Source organism: Triticum aestivum, chromosome 4A (assembly GCF_018294505.1).
Source record: "Triticum aestivum cultivar Chinese Spring chromosome 4A, IWGSC CS RefSeq v2.1, whole genome shotgun sequence".
Lineage (NCBI taxonomy): Eukaryota > Viridiplantae > Streptophyta > Magnoliopsida > Poales > Poaceae > Triticum > Triticum aestivum.
The window spans coordinates 683,929,713-683,947,879 of record NC_057803.1 but is presented as its reverse complement, the minus strand read 5'-3'; the positions used below and the strand labels follow the sequence as shown (position 1 = coordinate 683,947,879).

The 18,167-nt window shown below is 41.7% G+C and overlaps 1 protein-coding gene and 1 pseudogene across 1 annotated transcript; one reads left to right on the top strand and one right to left on the bottom strand.

Moving 5' to 3' along the window:
- The first annotated feature begins 4,995 nt into the window (after positions 1–4,995).
- LOC123083118 (KRR1 small subunit processome component) lies at positions 4,996–9,078 on the top strand. Its single transcript, XM_044505248.1, has 11 exons — positions 4,996–5,135; positions 5,246–5,356; positions 5,654–5,722; positions 6,546–6,602; positions 6,688–6,726; positions 6,831–6,941; positions 7,031–7,113; positions 7,193–7,253; positions 7,611–7,754; positions 7,846–7,929; positions 8,687–9,078. The coding sequence occupies exons 2-11, from the start codon at positions 5,258–5,260 to the stop codon at positions 8,702–8,704; spliced, it is 765 nt and encodes a 254-aa protein (XP_044361183.1). The 5' UTR covers positions 4,996–5,135; positions 5,246–5,257; the 3' UTR covers positions 8,705–9,078.
- Positions 9,079–11,722: 2,644 nt separating this feature from the next.
- On the bottom strand, positions 11,723–15,435 carry LOC123088124 (xyloglucan galactosyltransferase KATAMARI1 homolog; annotated as a pseudogene).
- Between the last annotated feature and the right edge of the window lie 2,732 nt (positions 15,436–18,167).

The window sequence follows — 18,167 nt, the reverse complement described above, 5'->3', positions numbered from 1 at the left end:
GTGTGTGTTTAAAGAGATAAACCTTGTCTCTCCATTGGAACATATGTTCAGTTCTAAACCCGACTATACTTTTTATAGATTTTTGTTGTGCATATTGGCAAAATCTTAGACCCTATAATCAACACAAGTTATTGTTTTGTTCCAAACAATCTGCCCTTTTCGGCTATAACAATCTCCATAAAGGATTTTATGGGTCTTTATATTTCTATGGGGCACATTTATATTTCGCATGATGTTGTTCTTATGTGCATTTCATTTTGCCAAACTACATCCCAATCACTAGTGTAGATTAGTATCATTAAGCCTCCCAGTTGCACATGACAACGTGAAACTGTGTGGGATGACGACATCACACATAGTTGGAAAATAGAACCATGTGCCTCAAAAACAAACCCCCCACGATGGCTAACTCATCTCGCGCAATATGAAGAATAACTGTGTGCCATGTCTTGTGCATAGCTAAAAGAAATTCACAATGCCCAATGATTGGGTCCATCACACACGGGTTTTTAAAAGTCTTGTGCGGTGTTGTTCACATGATTCCAAAGAAATGACCGTCTGTGATGTATATGTACTATCACATATGGGTGGATAAACATAAACAGTGTGCAAACGCGTCACTACCTCGTTTTCACCCGCGCACTATCGCAGTTTCCCCACCTGCATGTTGGCTACCCTACCGCACACGCGTTGGTGCTCTCATTCCCTTGTGCCTCGGCTTTTAATGCGCTGGTTAAGGTGCATCTTTTATGAATAGTTTCGTAAATATATTTATAAAACTGTTTATTTTAAAAAAAAAGTTCCCATGTTCATAAAAATTTTCATTTAAAAAATGCTCTGTACGTGAAAAAATGTCCATGTGTTGAACTAAGCATACTCACGCATATGAAGATAAACATTGATGTGTATTTTAAAAAATGTTTACATATTTAAAAACTGCTATATAAAAAGAAGTGTCCATACATCTTGAACTGACGGTAATGTTTTAAAATCAATGTTCACATATTAAAAAAAAGTGTTCATGTGTCTCATAAAAACTACTCCCTTCATTCACTATCATAATTGTTTTGAATATTTTAATATGGACTACATACGGACCGAAATAAGAAAACAAGCACACTAAATCATGTTTATATACGTACATCCAATTCGAAAAAAAAGGTTAAAACATCTTACTTGAGGGGATATTTGTGTCGAGGGCACACCACAGAAAAGGGGAAAAGGAAAAAAAAGGAAGAAAAAACAGATTACTGACCCCGGCCCATATGCCCTCTAGGTATAAACCAAACAAACCCAAAATCAGCACTGTCCACCGAACTTGTGAGCCGAAAGGCCCAATCCATCACATTTGCCCAGCACACAAAAAACAAACACGCTTGATCTCAATGAAAAATTCCCTAAAATAAGATCTCAATGAAAAGAAGAAGAAAAAAACACGCACACCGCCTCAGTTTTTAATGCGCTGATTAAGGTGCATCTTTTATAAAATAGTTTTTGAAAATATATTAATTTTATAAAACTATTCGTTTTTTTTTAAAAAGTTCTCATGTTCATAAAAAATATTCATTTAAAAAATTCTCTGTATGTGAAAAAATGTCCATGTGTTGAACTAAGCATACTCACGCATACGAAGATAAACATTGATGTGTATTTTAAAAAATGTTTACATATTTAAAAACTGCTATATAAAAAGAAGTGTCCATACATCTTGAACTGACGGTAATGTTTTAAAATCAATGTTCACATATTAAAAAAAAGTGTTCATGTGTCTCATAAAAACTACTCCCTTCATTCACTATCATAATTGTTTTGGATATTTTAATATGGACTACATATGGACCGAAATAAGAAAACAAGCACACTAAATCATGTTTATATACGTACATCCAATTCGAAAAAAAAGGTTAAAACATCTTACTTGAGGGGATATTTGTGTCGAGGGCACCCCACAGAAAAGGGGAAAAGGAAAAAAGGAAGAAAAAACAGATTACTGACCCCGAATCCATCACATTTGCCCAGCACACCAAAAACAAACACGCTTGATCTCAATGAAAAATTCCCTAAAAAAGATCTCAATGAAAATTAGAAGAAAAAAACACGCACACCGCCTCAGTTTTTAATGCGCTGATTAAGGTGCATCTTTTATAAAATAGTTTTTGAAAATATATTAGTTTTATAAAACTGTTCGTTTTTTTTAAGTTCTCATGTTCGTAAAAAATATTCATTTAAAAAATTCTCTCTATGTGAAAAAATGTCCATGTGTTGAACTAAGCATACTCACGCATACGAAGATAAACGTTGATGTGTATTTTAAAAAATGTTTACATATTTAAAAACTGCTATATAAAAAGAAGTGTCCATACATCTTGAACTGACGGTAATGTTTTAAAATCAATGTTCACATATTAAAAAAAAGTGTTCATGTGTCTCATAAAAACTACTCCCTTCATTCACTATCATAATTGTTTTGAATATTTTAATATGGACTACATACGGACCGAAATAAGAAAACAAGCACACTAAATCATGTTTATATACGTACATCCAATTCGAAAAAAAAGGTTAAAACATCTTACTTGAGGGGATATTTGTGTCGAGGGCACCCCACAGAAAAGGGGAAAAGGAAAAAAAAGGAAGAAAAAACAGATTACTGACCCCGGCCCATATGCCCTCTAGGTATAAACCAAACAAACCCAAAATCAGCACTGTCCACCGAACTTGTGAGCCGAAAGGCCCAATCCATCACATTTGCCCAGCACACCAAAAACAAACACGCTTGATCTCAATGAAAAATTCCCTAAAATAAGATCTCAATGAAAAGAAGAAGAAAAAAACACGCACACCGCCTCAGTTTTTAATGCGCTGATTAAGGTGCATCTTTTATAAAATAGTTTTTGAAAATATATTAATTTTATAAAACTGTTCGTTTTTTTAAAAAAGTTCTCATGTTCATAAAAATTATTCATTTAAAAAATTCTCTGTATGTGAAAAAATGTCCATGTGTTGAACTAAGCATACTCACGCATACGAAGATAAACATTGATGTGTATTTTAAAAAATGTTTACATATTTAAAAACTGCTATATAAAAAGAAGTGTCCATACATCTTGAACTGACGGTAATGTTTTAAAATCAATGTTCACATATTAAAAAAAAGTGTTCATGTGTCTCATAAAAACTACTCCCTTCATTCACTATCATAATTGTTTTGGATATTTTAATATGGACTACATATGGACCGAAATAAGAAAACAAGCACACTAAATCATGTTTATATACGTACATCCAATTCGAAAAAAAAGGTTAAAACATCTTACTTGAGGGGATATTTGTGTCGAGGGCACCCCACAGAAAAGGGGAAAAGGAAAAAAGGAAGAAAAAACAGATTACTGACCCCGAATCCATCACATTTGCCCAGCACACCAAAAACAAACACGCTTGATCTCAATGAAAAATTCCCTAAAAAAGATCTCAATGAAAATTAGAAGAAAAAAACACGCACACCGCCTCAGTTTTTAATGCGCTGATTAAGGTGCATCTTTTATAAAATAGTTTTTGAAAATATATTAGTTTTATAAAACTGTTCGTTTTTTTAAGTTCTCATGTTCGTAAAAAATATTCATTTAAAAAATTCTCTCTATGTGAAAAAATGTCCATGTGTTGAACTAAGCATACTCACGCATACGAAGATAAACGTTGATGTGTATTTTAAAAAATGTTTACATATTTAAAAACTGCTATATAAAAAGAAGTGTCCATACATCTTGAACTGACGGTAATGTTTTAAAATCAATGTTCACATATTAAAAAAAAGTGTTCATGTGTCTCATAAAAACTACTCCCTTCATTCACTATCATAATTGTTTTGGATATTTTAATATGGACTACATATGGACCGAAATAAGAAAACAAGCACACTAAATCATGTTTATATACGTACATCCAATTCGAAAAAAAAGGTTAAAACATCTTACTTGAGGGGATATTTGTGTCGAGGGCACCCCACAGAAAAGGGGAAAAGGAAAAAAGAAAGAAAAAACAGATTACTGACCCCGGCCCATATGCCCTCTAGGTATAAACCAAACAAACCCAAAATCAGCAATGTCCACCGAACTTGTGAGCCGAAAGGCCCAATCCATCACATTTGCCCAGCACACCAAAAACAAACACGCTTGATCTCAATGAAAAATTCCCTAAAAAAGATCTCAATGAAAAGAAGAAGAAAAAAACACGCACACCGCCTCAGTTTTTAATGCACTGATTAAGGTGCATATTTTATAAAATAGTTTTTGAAAATATATTAGTTTTATAGAACTGTTCGTTTTTTTCAAAAAAAGTTCTCATGTTCATAAAAAATATTCATTTAAAAAATTCTCTCTATGTGAAAAAATGTCCATGTGTTGAACTAAGCATACTCACGCATACGAAGATAAACGTTGATGTGTTTTTTAAAAAATGTTTACATATTTAAAAACTGCTATATAAAAAGAAGTGTCCATACATCTTGAACTGACGGTAATGTTTTAAAATCAATGTTCACATATTAAAAAAAGTGTTCATGTGTCTCATAAAAACTACTCCCTTCATTCATTATCATAATTGTTTTGAATATTTTAATATGGACTACATACGGACCGAAATAAGAAAACAAGCACACTAAATCATGTTTATATACGTACATCCAATTCGAAAAAAAAGGTTAAAACATCTTACTTGAGGGGATATTTGTGTCGAGGGCACCCCACAGAAAAGGGGAAAAGGAAAAAAAAGGAAGAAAAAACAGATTACTGACCCCGGCCCATATGCCCTCTAGGTATAAACCAAACAAACCCAAAATCAGCACTGTCCACCGAACTTGTGAGCCGAAAGGCCCAATCCATCACATTTGCCCAGCCCAGCACACCAAAAACAAACACGCTTGATCTCAATGATGAAAAGAAGACAGAGGCATGCGACCGATCGACCCTCTCCCCCCTTCCCCCTCCTGCGATTCAATGGAATTGAAGCGTATTTGATCGCTGAGGTGCCCTGTTTGTTTGTTTGTTTGTTCGGGTGCAGAGGAGTCTCTGCTGGAGGCGTGGCCGGTCGTCAAGGGCGCGCTCAAGGAGCAAGGGGTCTCCTGCAAGCTCAGTTTGGTACGCTGATCACTTGTTTGGGCCTTTTTCTCAAGCAATAGATAGATTAATTAATATCCAAATTTTGGGATCAGTCAGTCCCATGATGTTGTACATACGTGCGTGTGCAGAGTGAGGGATCCATGACGGTTTCGACCACCAGGAAGACCAGGGACCCCTACATTGTTGTCAAGGCCAGGGACCTGACCAGACTCCTGTCGCGGAGTGTCCCTGTACATCAGGTACACAAGCATATCCTTTGTTGCTCATCGATCGAGCCCTTCAGCTTCTGTGCAACTCTGTCTGACATGTGTCAATGTATATATGTATTATGGAGGTTTTTGTTTAACTCGCGGGCGGCATCATTCGGCAAATATCTAACGGATGAGAATTTGAGTACCCTATAATGAAAAAAAGAACATTCCCTTATATGTATTAAATGTGCCATTCTTATTCTAGAGTCCCTGACACCGACACCTTGATCATATTTTTTCCGGGAGTTGTTCATCCCAAATTAAACCTGTACTAATTTTTTGCAGGCGATTAAAATACTCAATGATGATATGACCTGCGATATTATTAAGATTGGTGACCTCGTAAGGAATAGGGTAAGGCTCTTTCATTCTTGAACTTCAGCTCTGTGCAGTTGCACAGAATGCTTTGACTTTACCATGATTATTGCTGCTGTGGTTCTCTGCTAGCTATCAAATATTTCAACAAGAAGAACAATGTAAAGAAATTTTTAATTGTCAAAGTAGGTTGTAGAACTAATCAAATAATTATATATTAGACATTAGATAACCTTTAGCTATTCCCTTTTCTCCTGACTCTGGATGCTTAATTGCATTTTGTTGTTTCAGAATTACCTACTACTCCTTCCATTCACTATTATAAGATATTCTACAATCTAATAGTTTTGAACAGAGGGAGTACAATGTAATTGTGTTAGGAAGTTTTTCATCTCTTATATGCACTGTGTGTTGTATTTATTTTTTACTTTGTTTTGTCCATTTTTATGATGACACCCCTAAATTACATTACTTAGGGTAATTTACAAGGTCAGTGTTGTCTTTTTCACATATGCTCTCACATTTTATAGATTTACTGGAGATAATACTGTGTTCCACCTAGTTGCATAATTGCATGTGTTGTATACTCTGTTTCCTCGATAAAAGTTTCATGAATCCAAATATAAAAATACTCGTTTTGTATTCTACAATCTACTCCCTCCGTCCAATAATATAAGATATTTTTGCAAGCTAACATAGTTTGCGAAAACTTTTTACATTATGGGATGGAGGGAGTAATATTTCTGTTTTTAGTGTGATTTAGATTATGGTGATTTCTTAAATTACACCTTAGATCATTCTCTTTTGCCGCTCTTGATGAATTTAGCTTTTACTCAGTCCAATAATAATGTGCCATGTACAGAAAAGGTTTTCTGAACGGAGAGAGCGTCTGTTAGGACCTAATATGTCTACCCTTAAGGTATCACTCTCATATGGTTCTTGTCCTGTGGTTGTGTCTCCTTTAATGTACTCCTGTGTTCACATGTTTGTTTTGTGCACTACAGGCCATAGAGAATTTGACTGGCTGCTACATCTTAGTTCAGGTTTTTCCATAATTTCAACCTTAGTACTTCATCAAAGTTACAGTACAGATTTATAGGTGTACTACCTTTTACTCTTTATGCTTAAATATTGACTATCATGAAAGGGAAATACTGTTGCTGCCATGGGTTCCCTCGACGGAAGGGGACTAAAACAAGTCAGAAAGATTGCAGAAGATTGCATGAATAACATAAAGGGTCCACTGGATCACATTCAGGTGACTGATTTGGTTTTACCACATGTGTTTTGTTATAAGGTGTATGCCTGTTGCCTAAAATTACTTACCAGTTTTTGTTAACTAATCAGGAATTCAAAAAAGAACGTGAGCCGGCTAAAACACCTGCCCTGACTAATGAAAGCTGGGGCAGGATTCTACCAGAGTATGAGAAGTAAGGAATTTTGCACCGTATTTCATACTGAAAAGTTGGTGTTGCGTCTTATGCCTGCGCGTTGCTTGCTGTTTTCTAGGGAGAATATCAAACTGAAGAAGCCGTACACACCCTTTCCATCTCCACAGCAGCCTAGCAAGGTGTGACTCAATCTATTTTTGGTTTCTAGAGCATGCTATTGCAGTTGTTTTACAGTTTTTGGTATGCTGATTTTTCACCAATTCATGAACTGCTATGGTGGTTAGCAGTCTTCATGATTTCATTCGAGCTGGCCATCCTACAGCAGTGCAGCTGACCATATAATTCATTCCATGTTAATTTCTAAGATCAGTGCAGTTCACAACGTGCTACTTGAATTAGTAGAATCAACAACCCACGTGCTATGTAGATTTTTCCTTGTACTGTGTGGGTATTGTATTGTAGCAGTTGCAACTGAAAATGTTGGCTTCTTTACCTACTGTTTGATTAATAATATCTTGTCATTATGTATACTGTAGACTGATATTGAACTTGAGAATGGCAAGCATTCTCTGAGTGACAAAAAGAAGTCGACAAAGAAACTTCAAGAGAAGCCGGACAAGCAATCGAAGAAAGTGGATGGAAACAAAAGAACGAGAGAAGCTGCATCTATTCCCCCAAAGGTTAGGTTTCCCTTTTGTGTTTTCTTTCTGTCAGTATGATCCACCTTTTCTTGTAGTATTAGTTACTAAGCACTGGTTGTTTTTGTTTCAGGGGAGCACTGCAGGTTCATCTGAGTCTGCCATGGCCACCAGTGGCGATAACGAGGTTGCTGATATGGTGGCCATGCCCTCAAAGGTAGCACCACTTTCGTTCTACCTTTGCTACAAAATCTTGTCCAACCATTTTTAGGCCTCTTTTGGTTCATAGGATAGGATTACCGTAGGAATAGGAATTTTGTAGGAAATGAGATGACATGTATCTCAAATCCTATAAGTAGGAATAGGAAACGAGATGTTATTTGGTTGACACCAAAGGAATTTTTCCATTGAGGCCTCCTTTGGTTTGGAGGAATTTCATAGGAATTTTAGAGGATAGGATTCTTATAGGATTTTTTCCTTTAGAACCCTTTGGTTCATAGAAATAGATTCCTATTCCTACATAGGATTGGTTCCTATCCTCCATATTTCATAGGAAAATAAAAATGAGCCTAGACTCAATGGAAAAATTCCTTTGGTGTCAACCAAATGACATCTCGTTTCCTATTCCTACTCATAGGATTTGAGATACATACCATCTCATTTCCTACAAAATTCCTATTCCTATGATAATTCTATCCTATGAACCAAAAGAGGCCTGAGTCTAGGCTCATTTTTATTTTCCTATAAAATGTGGAGGATAGGAACCAATCCTATGTAGGAATAAGAATCCATTCCTATGAACCAAAGGGCTCTAAAGGAAAAAATCCTATAAGAAATCCTATCCTCTAGAATTTCTATGAAATTCCTCCAAACCAAAGGAGGCCTTAACCTATTTTCGAGTGTGGGCTGCTGCTGCTGTATACTGAAGAAAGTAGGATGGTCTTCTCATGATTGTGAATCTGCTCTGTTTGCAGAAGAAGGCAAAGAAGTAATAAAGAAAGGGTGGGCCGCAAGAAAATGTGAGAACAAACGAGCTGTACGTATCACGCCCTAGAAAGAAGCAGAAACTATCCGACCCCAAGTAACCGCGCGTGATATGAATGCACGGCGTCAGTGACTTCCTGATAGAGGCTATGTTAGTTTTGAGTTAGTCGAACCACCACCATCGTGCCGCCGTACCATCAAATAGACCGAAATTTGCTTTTTGAACCAAAATAATTTCTTAGGAATCCTTTTGTTTGAATTGCTCGAAAAGTTTTTGTGGGCGATTTATGGTCTACTTTCAGACACTGCTCTCGGACGAGAGCTTATGTATGACGCCCGTGGGCGTCAAACAGGGGAGTCTTAGCTTAAAAACCCGGTTGATGTTTTTAGGAGCTAGATATTTTTATAACCTATTAAAAAATAGAAAAAAGTATTTTAAACAAAATTTGTTACGTATGTGTTATTTTATGTTTGGTGTATATAAAAAGTTCAATGTATAATTAAATATGTTTGGTGTGTTATTAAAATGTTCCTTATAATTGAAAAAAGTTCACCATACATTAAAAAGTGATCAATGTACACAAAAAACGTAAAATGTTCGCCATATTTGAAATAATGTTCATCGTATATTAGACAAATGTTCACTCTATATTGCAAAAACATAAATAAAAATTAATACATGTGGAGACGAAAAAAAGGGAACCAAAATCTCAAAGAAGAAAAAGAAAAACGAAAGAAGGAAAAAAAGAAAAACCAAATCAAAACAACCCGCAGAAAAAACGCGTGCATGCGTCAAATAGGCCAGCCACCACCAAACGAGTACCCTCTCCTCCTTCGTTGCGTAGCCGGTCCAACTAGCTTTTCGGTTTTGGGATGGTTTTAGAGACCCTTCTTTTGTGTTTTCTTTCGTGGGTTTTCTGCCTTTTCATCTTCGTTTTCTCCTTTTTTTCATATTCCTTCTTTCTTTCTTTTAGTATTTTCGTTTTATTTCATGTTAGTTTTTTCTTCTTTTATTTATTTTATTTTTTATTCATTTTGTGTATATCTTATGAATTTGTGAGCATTTTTTCAAATCATGAACAGTTTTAGAATTCTCAAACATTATTTATGATAACATGGACGTTTTTTAAATTCATGAAGATTTACCGGAAAAGACTTTCGCCCACAAGGTCCAACAAGGTTCTCACCGCACACACACACACACACACACATACATAGCACAAACTGGTCCAAAGGGGTTGTGGTGAGGGAACAACTCAACAAGCCCTAGAAAAAATGAATAAACATGCGGCGAGATTTTTTTTACGAATCATGTACAGTTTTCGAATTCACCAAAAAACATACAAATTCATGAATAATTTTTGAAATTGTAAACATTTTTCTGAAACTCGTGAATTTTTTTTATATGGAAACAATTATTAAAAATTGACAAATATTTTTCTGTTTTTATGAAGAACAATTTTTTTAATCAATGAACTTTCCTGGAAATTCTGAAAAAAATCTGAACTTGTGAACATTTTCAAAAATTCATGAACAATTTTTGAACTCACAAACATTTTCCAAATTCATGATCATTTTTCAAATATGCAAAAAAAACACAAACATATTTTTGAATCTATGAACATTTTATGATTTTCCCAATATTTTCAAAATCATTACATTTGTTGAATTCACAAAAAATTCATGATTTCTCAAATATTTTTTTAAAATTACCATTTTTAAAAGTTTGGAACTTTTCTGAAATCCTAGATTATTTTAAAGAAGAGAAAAGGAAAAACAAAAGGCAAAAATGCGAAATAGAAAAACCAGGGGCGTCCCGTCCCACCACACATTGGCCATGTTCCTGTAGATGAAGGGGAAGTTTTGGAGATTGTACTGAATCCCGTAAATTTTATAGAGGAGAAGTTTCGAAGATTATACAGGAGAAGTTGCCAAGATTATACGGGATCCTATAATCTTTTTTACATGTTTATGAAATTGTTGAAGAGCTTTTTGGGTCCACATTTTCCTAAACTATGGCCTTGTCGATGACAGCCAAAAAGTCTTCATGCACATATGACATGTCCCAACGTCCTGGAGCCGCAGTCGTTGTTGTTGAACCCTTGAATCATTTTGGAGCGCCTTACAACATATGTCGTCATCGTGAATGCAAGGCGATATACTAACCTCACCGCTCCAAAGAGACGACAGAAAACTACGTCGAAGCTCCATCAAATCTGTTCTGACGGACAACCTCGAGAAGGATCGGAACCCGAAAGACTAACTTGAAGGTGAGACGCCACCATCTGCCTGAACATCGCCCTTGCAAGAAAATAAGCTAACCTAAACCAAAAGCCAGAACCAAGGCACGCCAGAGCGTCAGGCAGAGGGGAGGAGATTCCGTGGGCTGGCCGATGGAGCTGAAAGGGATTAGATCTATAACTACCTCCGTCCTAGTTTACTAGACCCCTCGTAGTTTAGATCATGATTTTAACTACTTCCTCCGTTCACTTTTGTAAGTCATTTCAGACAACTCAAAATAGTCTGTTTTGCACATTGTCTGAAATGTCTTCAAGGTCTTATAAAAGTGAACAGAGGAAGTAATAAAAATACAAGTTATACATAACAAAAGTAATAGCACTCAAAATTTACGTTCAAACACGAATCAAACAATATAATTTCTGGTGACATGCATTAACATTTTGATAGCCAAATACTATATCTGGTAAAATTTTGATCCAAAATATGATGATGACTAACAAACCCCAGACAGAGGTAGTAGAATTTATTTATTTATTTTTGCATGGACGGAGGTAGTAGATCCAAGCTTACGATTTCATATCAGCTAAACGTTACTCCCTCCGTCCCGGAAGCGGCTCCCCTGACGTACATCACCTGCAGTTGTGGCACTGCCATGTGGGCCTGTTTTTCAATGAGCCCACCTGTCAGGGATGGAACGGCACCCTGCCGAACGGCAGAGGAGCCTCGTCCCTCCGTCCCATATGACTGTTCCAAAACGACATGAGTAGCATCAGCAGCTTTGTCATAATCATCTCATCAGGCTCGGAAGCTTAAAACAAAAGAAGATTACGGCTCAAAAGCTTCGCCACCGAGTATAATAAATAAACCCCGCGCTTCCATGCCACGACCTCCCACCCATGATTGGAACGGATTGGATTCCCTGCTTGGAGGCGACACCACCGTCGCTTTGCTTGCAAAATGGAGCCAACTCCGAGATCCCAAAGGCCGGGACGGTGCCGCGCTTTTTCACGCCAGACTGCCCAAGTTCATCCGCGGACGTGCAGCGCAGTACCACCCGCTTTCGCTCCCTGTTGCTGCTGTCGCTGAGATGGACGTGGCTGGCCTTGGGGACTTTGACAGCAACTTGGATTGTTTTCCACATGACGAAGGCCTCCAAAGACAAGGACACCCGGATTTCCTGCCAGTTCCAAGTCATGGGTTTTTCTTTTTCTTTTGAAAATTGAGTATAGGTCATGGTTAGTTCGGTAGCATAGCCCGTGGTACCATATGCTGACCTAATATCAAATCTGTTCCCCATTTATGTCAGCAAGGACCACTCTCCACGCCGTCAAAAAATACACAGTAGTAGTACTATGCAGAACAAGAGACAAGGGGGAAGGAAAACTGCATTATATAAATAGACTTTCAGACTAAAAGGCGCGTTACTGGTATTTTCAATCGTCAATTCTAACTTTTAGCAGCAAGGAGGGGCTTCAGAGAGCAAGCATATACCTGGTATTAAGGAGCAGCCGGTTCTGTTTCGTCTCATCCTTCGGACTCTGGAGAATCATCAATCCACCACATGTATGCTCATCTTGTTGTTTCAGGAAGACGCTGCCGACTGCCACATTACTGTATCTTGGTGAAATCAGCTCCCTCTTCTCTCAATAATGGCACAGGAGCTCTGATTTCCACAGCCTGATGAAATGAAATCACGATATGAGGAAACAGGACAGTGAGATCACAACAATGGCAGAGCTCTTCCTTGGTTTGCAAACAGGTGAAGAGGAAACTAGTCCCACATGGCCACATTTACTTCTCACATGATCCAGGCAGACAGGTTACATCACCATGAACAGGAACACATTGACAATGATGGAGCTAGGCTCGATCCGGCCACTTGTCAGCCCGAGAGTCCCAGTTCCTTGCTAAATTGGGCATGTAAAAAGATGGTGTATGCAGTAAATTCCAAGTCATGCGGCCAGAGTGATAAAACAGACAGAATGCTGAAAACAGGACAGCAACAAAATTTGATATACCACTAGATCTTGCAAGGATTTACATAGCGTTATTGGGCAAACAAAACAAATGAAAATTCTAGTATGAGAAAGTATATCTGTAGAGGCAAAGCAAAGGCCATGTGCCATATTTTCTCAAGGACTTTTGGTGGTAACGTTTCTTACACCGGCTGCAGGGGCTGGATCATCAACAAGATACATGATCACCAAGGCTACAGCATCTAAGGATTCTTTACCGCGGATTTGCATCAGAGCACCGTCAGCTAGGATAGCTGTTTTGCTCATCTCTAGGAGCAGTCAGTTGTGCGGTCTAATTCTGGTCTCCTCGTTCGATTTTCCAAGAATTCTTGGCCGCTTCAGCTGATGAATTACCAGAATCTGCACCCATGTCTTTGGGCTTGGGCTTCGAGAAGAATGGATCCCACTCGTGAGGTCCGATTGTCCGCTGTCCTTCTTCTAACAGTTCATACTTCCAGCTATTCTCTTCAGTAAAATCTTTATCTTCGCTATCTGAGATGATATCTTTTCTCAATTGCGTCACTTTGTTGATGATTGCCGAAACCGAAACATCAAACGCGTCCTTCAGCGTTTCCAGTTTCGACCTTGGATCAGCATATATCACCTTTGGTATGAGATTGATAACCTCTTCCCTCATCTGCTTGACAACATCTGGATGGATACTTCTTAGGATCTCCTCAACACTGACATTTCCATCACGGACGCCACCTTCAGGGATGAAGACAGAGTAACTCGTATAATTCTTCGGAAGATGCCATGTATACTGGACATATGCTGAACCAGGATGGAAGAAAACAGGTATGCAGCCAGCCAACATTGAGTCGAAGGCAGATCTTCTAGTATAGGAATCACCCTGGGGCTGCAAACAGAACAAAGAGCTCTGGAACATCTTCATGATTGCGCTTGGGGAGTGGCACTTGCTCTCTCCAAGGTCACACTCCAACAGTTTACAGAAACTTGATGTCCTGCACTGATCAATGAGCTGCCCTCTGATAGACATTGGATCACCAGGACGAGGAGCCCCTGCGAATGAGAACAGCCACGGCCTCTCCAGGCTCCTCATTCGGTCTTGCCAAAGGAAAACATCTTCGTCTTTGGCAGGGTGGAAATAAGTCGGATATGGCACCGCAAAATCATTGGCATTCCATGGGCTTGACTCCACCACCAGCATTGACATATTCTTCGCAGCCGGCATGAACAGCAGCTTGTTGCCCCAGTCAGATTCTTCGTCCGTCAACCGCCTGAAATCCCATGCGATCCTTCCCCCAACCAAGAAATGGTCACGCCCACCCATCACATTCCACTCAGGCCTCTTCCTCAACCAATCCACCAGATCATGCGGCCCGGCGTCCCTCATCGTAGTGTTATACCCCCAGAGATACCTTGAGACATCGAACCCGGCATAGAAGGGCACGAACACCGCCGCGGCGATGGACGAGTCCTTGGTGAGGCACTCGTACTGCTTCATCCGGTTGCCAAAGATGACATCGACGGCGAACTGGTTGGTGGCATACCAGCCGGTGTTGGAGAAAACACCGTCCTCGTTGCTCAGCGGCGGGCCGAGACCGTCGTTGCTCATGAACTTGCACATGTTGGTCCAGACGCTGAGGCTGTGGCACTCCCGGAGCATGTCCTCGTTGAAGCGCGGCGGCAGCTCGTGCACGTAGATGTACCGGCCGCCGCACGGGTCGCTCGCGTTCTCCGCCGTCTTGAGCGCCCGCTGGAACGGGTACTCCTTCGGGGGCGCCTCCTCCTTCTCGGCGACGGCCGCGGGCGCCTCCTCCATGCCGACGACGGCCGCGGGCACCTCCTCCTTGCCGACGACGGCCGCGGGCACCTCCTCCTTGCCGACGACAGCCACAGGCACATCCTCCTTCTCGACGACGGCGGCGGGCGCCTCCTCCTTCTCGACGACGGCCGCGGGCGCCTCCTCCATGCCGACGACGGCGGGCGGGGCGCGGAGAAGGCCGTCGTGGTTGGAGACGCGGTCCGGGAGGTGGTCGTGGGCAATGCGGGCCTGGGAGGCGACGGCGACGGGCCGCGCGTCGGGGTCGGGGGCGAGGACGGAGAAGTGGAAGTAGAAGATGAGGACCCAGAACATGACGCAGAGCGTGGCGAGGAAGCAGAGGCGCGACTGCGGCGGCTTCCCGCCGCCCTTCTCCGCGTCGTCGTGGTGGGACGGCAGCACGGAGCGCCGCCTCATTGCAGCAGCAGGCGCCCGCGCACGACGCGCCTTCGCCGCGCCGACACCGGATTCGCAGCCGAGGGCCAGCGCCGCCGCCGCACCGGCCTCGAAACCCCCGCCGGCGCGCGCGACAGGGGCGGAACCGGGGCGGGAGAAGCGGATCGACGGGTCGGACTCGGGAGGGAAGGTTTAGGGGGAGAGGCTGGGAATGGGAATGGGAATGGCGGAGCTTTTGGTGGCGGCCGGTGTGGGATTTGGGGGTTTGAACACCGTCTTATTTTGGGGGTGGGAAGCCGGGACGGGACGACCGGGGGAGGGAATAAATGTGGGCAAGACGTGGCGGCCGGCCGTCCCTCGGTGCGCGTCATGCCGTGGGGGCGTGTCGGTAGGAAGGAGGGAGGTACGGGTCATCTTTTTTTTTTCTTGTATAACAAAAAATTGCGCAGTCAGAGGCTCAGAGCTCGTTTCATCGCACACTCTTCTCCCTTTGCCCACCTCCCTCCTCGTGTGTCAATCCGATGCCGGCGTCCACCTTCCCCGCCCTTGTCACTACGGCAGCGGTGGCCACCCTTGTCCACCCCCTACCTCTTCTGTTTGCCTCCATGGTCGCTAGCCCCCGATCAGTCACCTCGTCGTCCCACCACATGAGCAAGGGCTTGTCTGCGGATTCAGACGAGCCCGAAGTGCGGGCACGCATGGAGGGGTCGTCGGCGCCGCTTCAGGAGGTCGAGTCTGTCCGTCGGGCGACGGACTCGGAGCAGCCCCCACCCCTTGAGGCCTTGTTCGGTTGATGGAGATTCAACCCCCTAGTGGATTCAATCCACGCAGGGGTTTGGTGACACCCACCCCCTCACCCAATCCCCATTATTGCATTTCCTTCTAATCCCTGTCACTTTAGATTCATTCGGTTAATCCCCAAAATCCCTAGTCCTACAAATTCATATAGGACTCCTTTTCTTGTCTGTACCGTTTTGTTCGTCGGGCAGGTTTTGGTTCCACGGGATGGGAGGAGACGTTTTTCCCCCGGCGAAAACCCAGTGGTTTCGGAGGGTATAGGCCGGGGTTAGACCTCCGCCGACTTTAACCGAACACACCTATATGACTGACCGGGATCCAACCCCGGCAAGGGCGAAACCCACGTGGATCGGCGGGGTTTTGGCACAATCCTGGCGGGGTTGGGGTGGGGATAAACGGACGACCCGTGAGGAAGACCGTGTGGAGCCATCGACATGGGTTGGATCTGGCGGGCACACGCACCGCACTGCGTTCCACCGCTTGCAAGGAGGTCTCGCTGGAGAAGAAGGACAAGCACTTCAGGTGCCTTGAGAAGGGGCACTTCAAGGTGGGTGGCATCAACAGAAATGTCTGACGCTAATGAGTAAGGGGTGCAATGACAGTTCCTTGTTATCATCTAGTACCGGGGCAAGGCTCCAATGGTATGGTGGATTCTACAGTGCAACTCAAACCGGTGTGGAGTGGCATCGACCAGATGCACGCAAAGAAATTGGCGCCCATTGACATCCATGACGGTGGTCCAAGGTGGGAAGATGCCCCACCAATCTGCTAGTATCTTTTTGGCCTGGCGTGGAGTAATGGCGGATGCGACTATTTAACGATCTATCATCAAGAAGTTGATTGAGACACCACTTCATGTTACTCGGGCTCAGCAACGATAAACTTGCACCCCTACCTTGTTGAAGTCAGTGTCTACTTGTTGTGTGTTGGTCTTCATTGACTGATCTCGACAACCAGGATGAAAATATTTGCTCATTCCATCTACAGCCGGACATGGTGATGGTGGTGCGAAGACGTTTATCCCTTCTTAACGGTGTTGATGCGAAAGAAGTTGACCTAGTTGTAGGTGTTATTTTCATACCTTGTAATGGCTCAGCCTTCATTGCCATTGTTTTGTACTCTAATTAATAATTAAGGAGCCTTCATTGCCATTGTTTTGTACTCTAATAATAATTAAGGAGGTATGCATCTTACTGATGTAGAGGGAAATGGTTTCTGCCTCACTTGAAAAATAAAACTAGGGCCTAAGGTAGATGACGTGCAAAAATAATTTGATAGATGCTCAATAAGCGCGACATACGCTTGTGAGAAATGAGTCAAGAAAATCGGCAAAAATCATCCTCTACTGGACACGGTTTGGACACTTCTTATTCTGAATGAGTTCATCTTCTCCTCCTTCTCCTAGTGGCATGATGGTGTGGTCTGGAACGCAGGGATTGATTGTAATTGGTGATGGCAGTCGATGACCATGTGTTCTTTGTGATGTTTCTCGTTTGTACCCAATTACTCCTCGTTAGGCACTCTTTTCGCATCTTGTGTTGTTGTGCTTGTGGCCGGGGACAACGAGGAGGAGCGCCGCCATGGCCGGAGGGGACAGGGAAGACGAATAACTAAAAAAATCACCGAAATCTAGCTGAAGACAATGAGAGATGAAGGTGGGTCTTAGGAGATGGGCACGTGCGACGAGGTAGGCCGGAGGTGGCTAGTGGTGAGGTGGGCACCGATGGACGGACGCGGCTGAGAGAGAGAGAGAGAGTGAGTGAGAGTCGCGTGAGAAAACAGAAGATGTCAAAACTACATCTTTTCAGAGCAAAAATATGCACAAATGTGATTAAAAGTTTTTTTAATGATCATAGGTATACGAGAGGGCTAAATGGATGTAAATTTCGTACGAATTTTTGTAATAAGGTACTCCCTTCCATACCAAATTGCAAGATGTTTTCCAGTTCAAATTTAACTAGAAAAACTTCTTACATTTTGGCGCAGAGGTATTAAATAATAATAGAGGAAAGGCTAGAAATGCTCTAACGAAGCGGATCCGCATGTCTCTGCAAAAATTTCAGCGTCCATAGCCGGGCGTCGACGTGTGGGTAGAGAGTGCATCCCAACGTACTAACGGGAAGTGAATGTGTAATCGTATTCATCTTTTAAATCCATTTAAAGTCAAACACAGGGTACATACATTGTCCATGCACACTGAACGTGACTTCGAGTAAGTCAAAAGACATGGCATTG

What these genes read in the sequence shown, in the direction of transcription:
- LOC123083118 (XM_044505248.1), top strand. Translation starts at nt 5,258, where the DNA reads ATGACGGTTTCGACCACCAGGAAGACCAGGGACCCCTACATTGTTGTC. An exon ending in GCTGCTACATCTTAGTTCAG is followed by an intron (nt 6,727 to 6,830) that starts GTTTTTCCATAA and finishes CTATCATGAAAG; the next exon opens with GGAAATACTGTTGCTGCCAT. An exon ending in ATTCTACCAGAGTATGAGAA is followed by an intron (nt 7,114 to 7,192) that starts GTAAGGAATTTT and finishes GCTGTTTTCTAG; the next exon opens with GGAGAATATCAAACTGAAGA.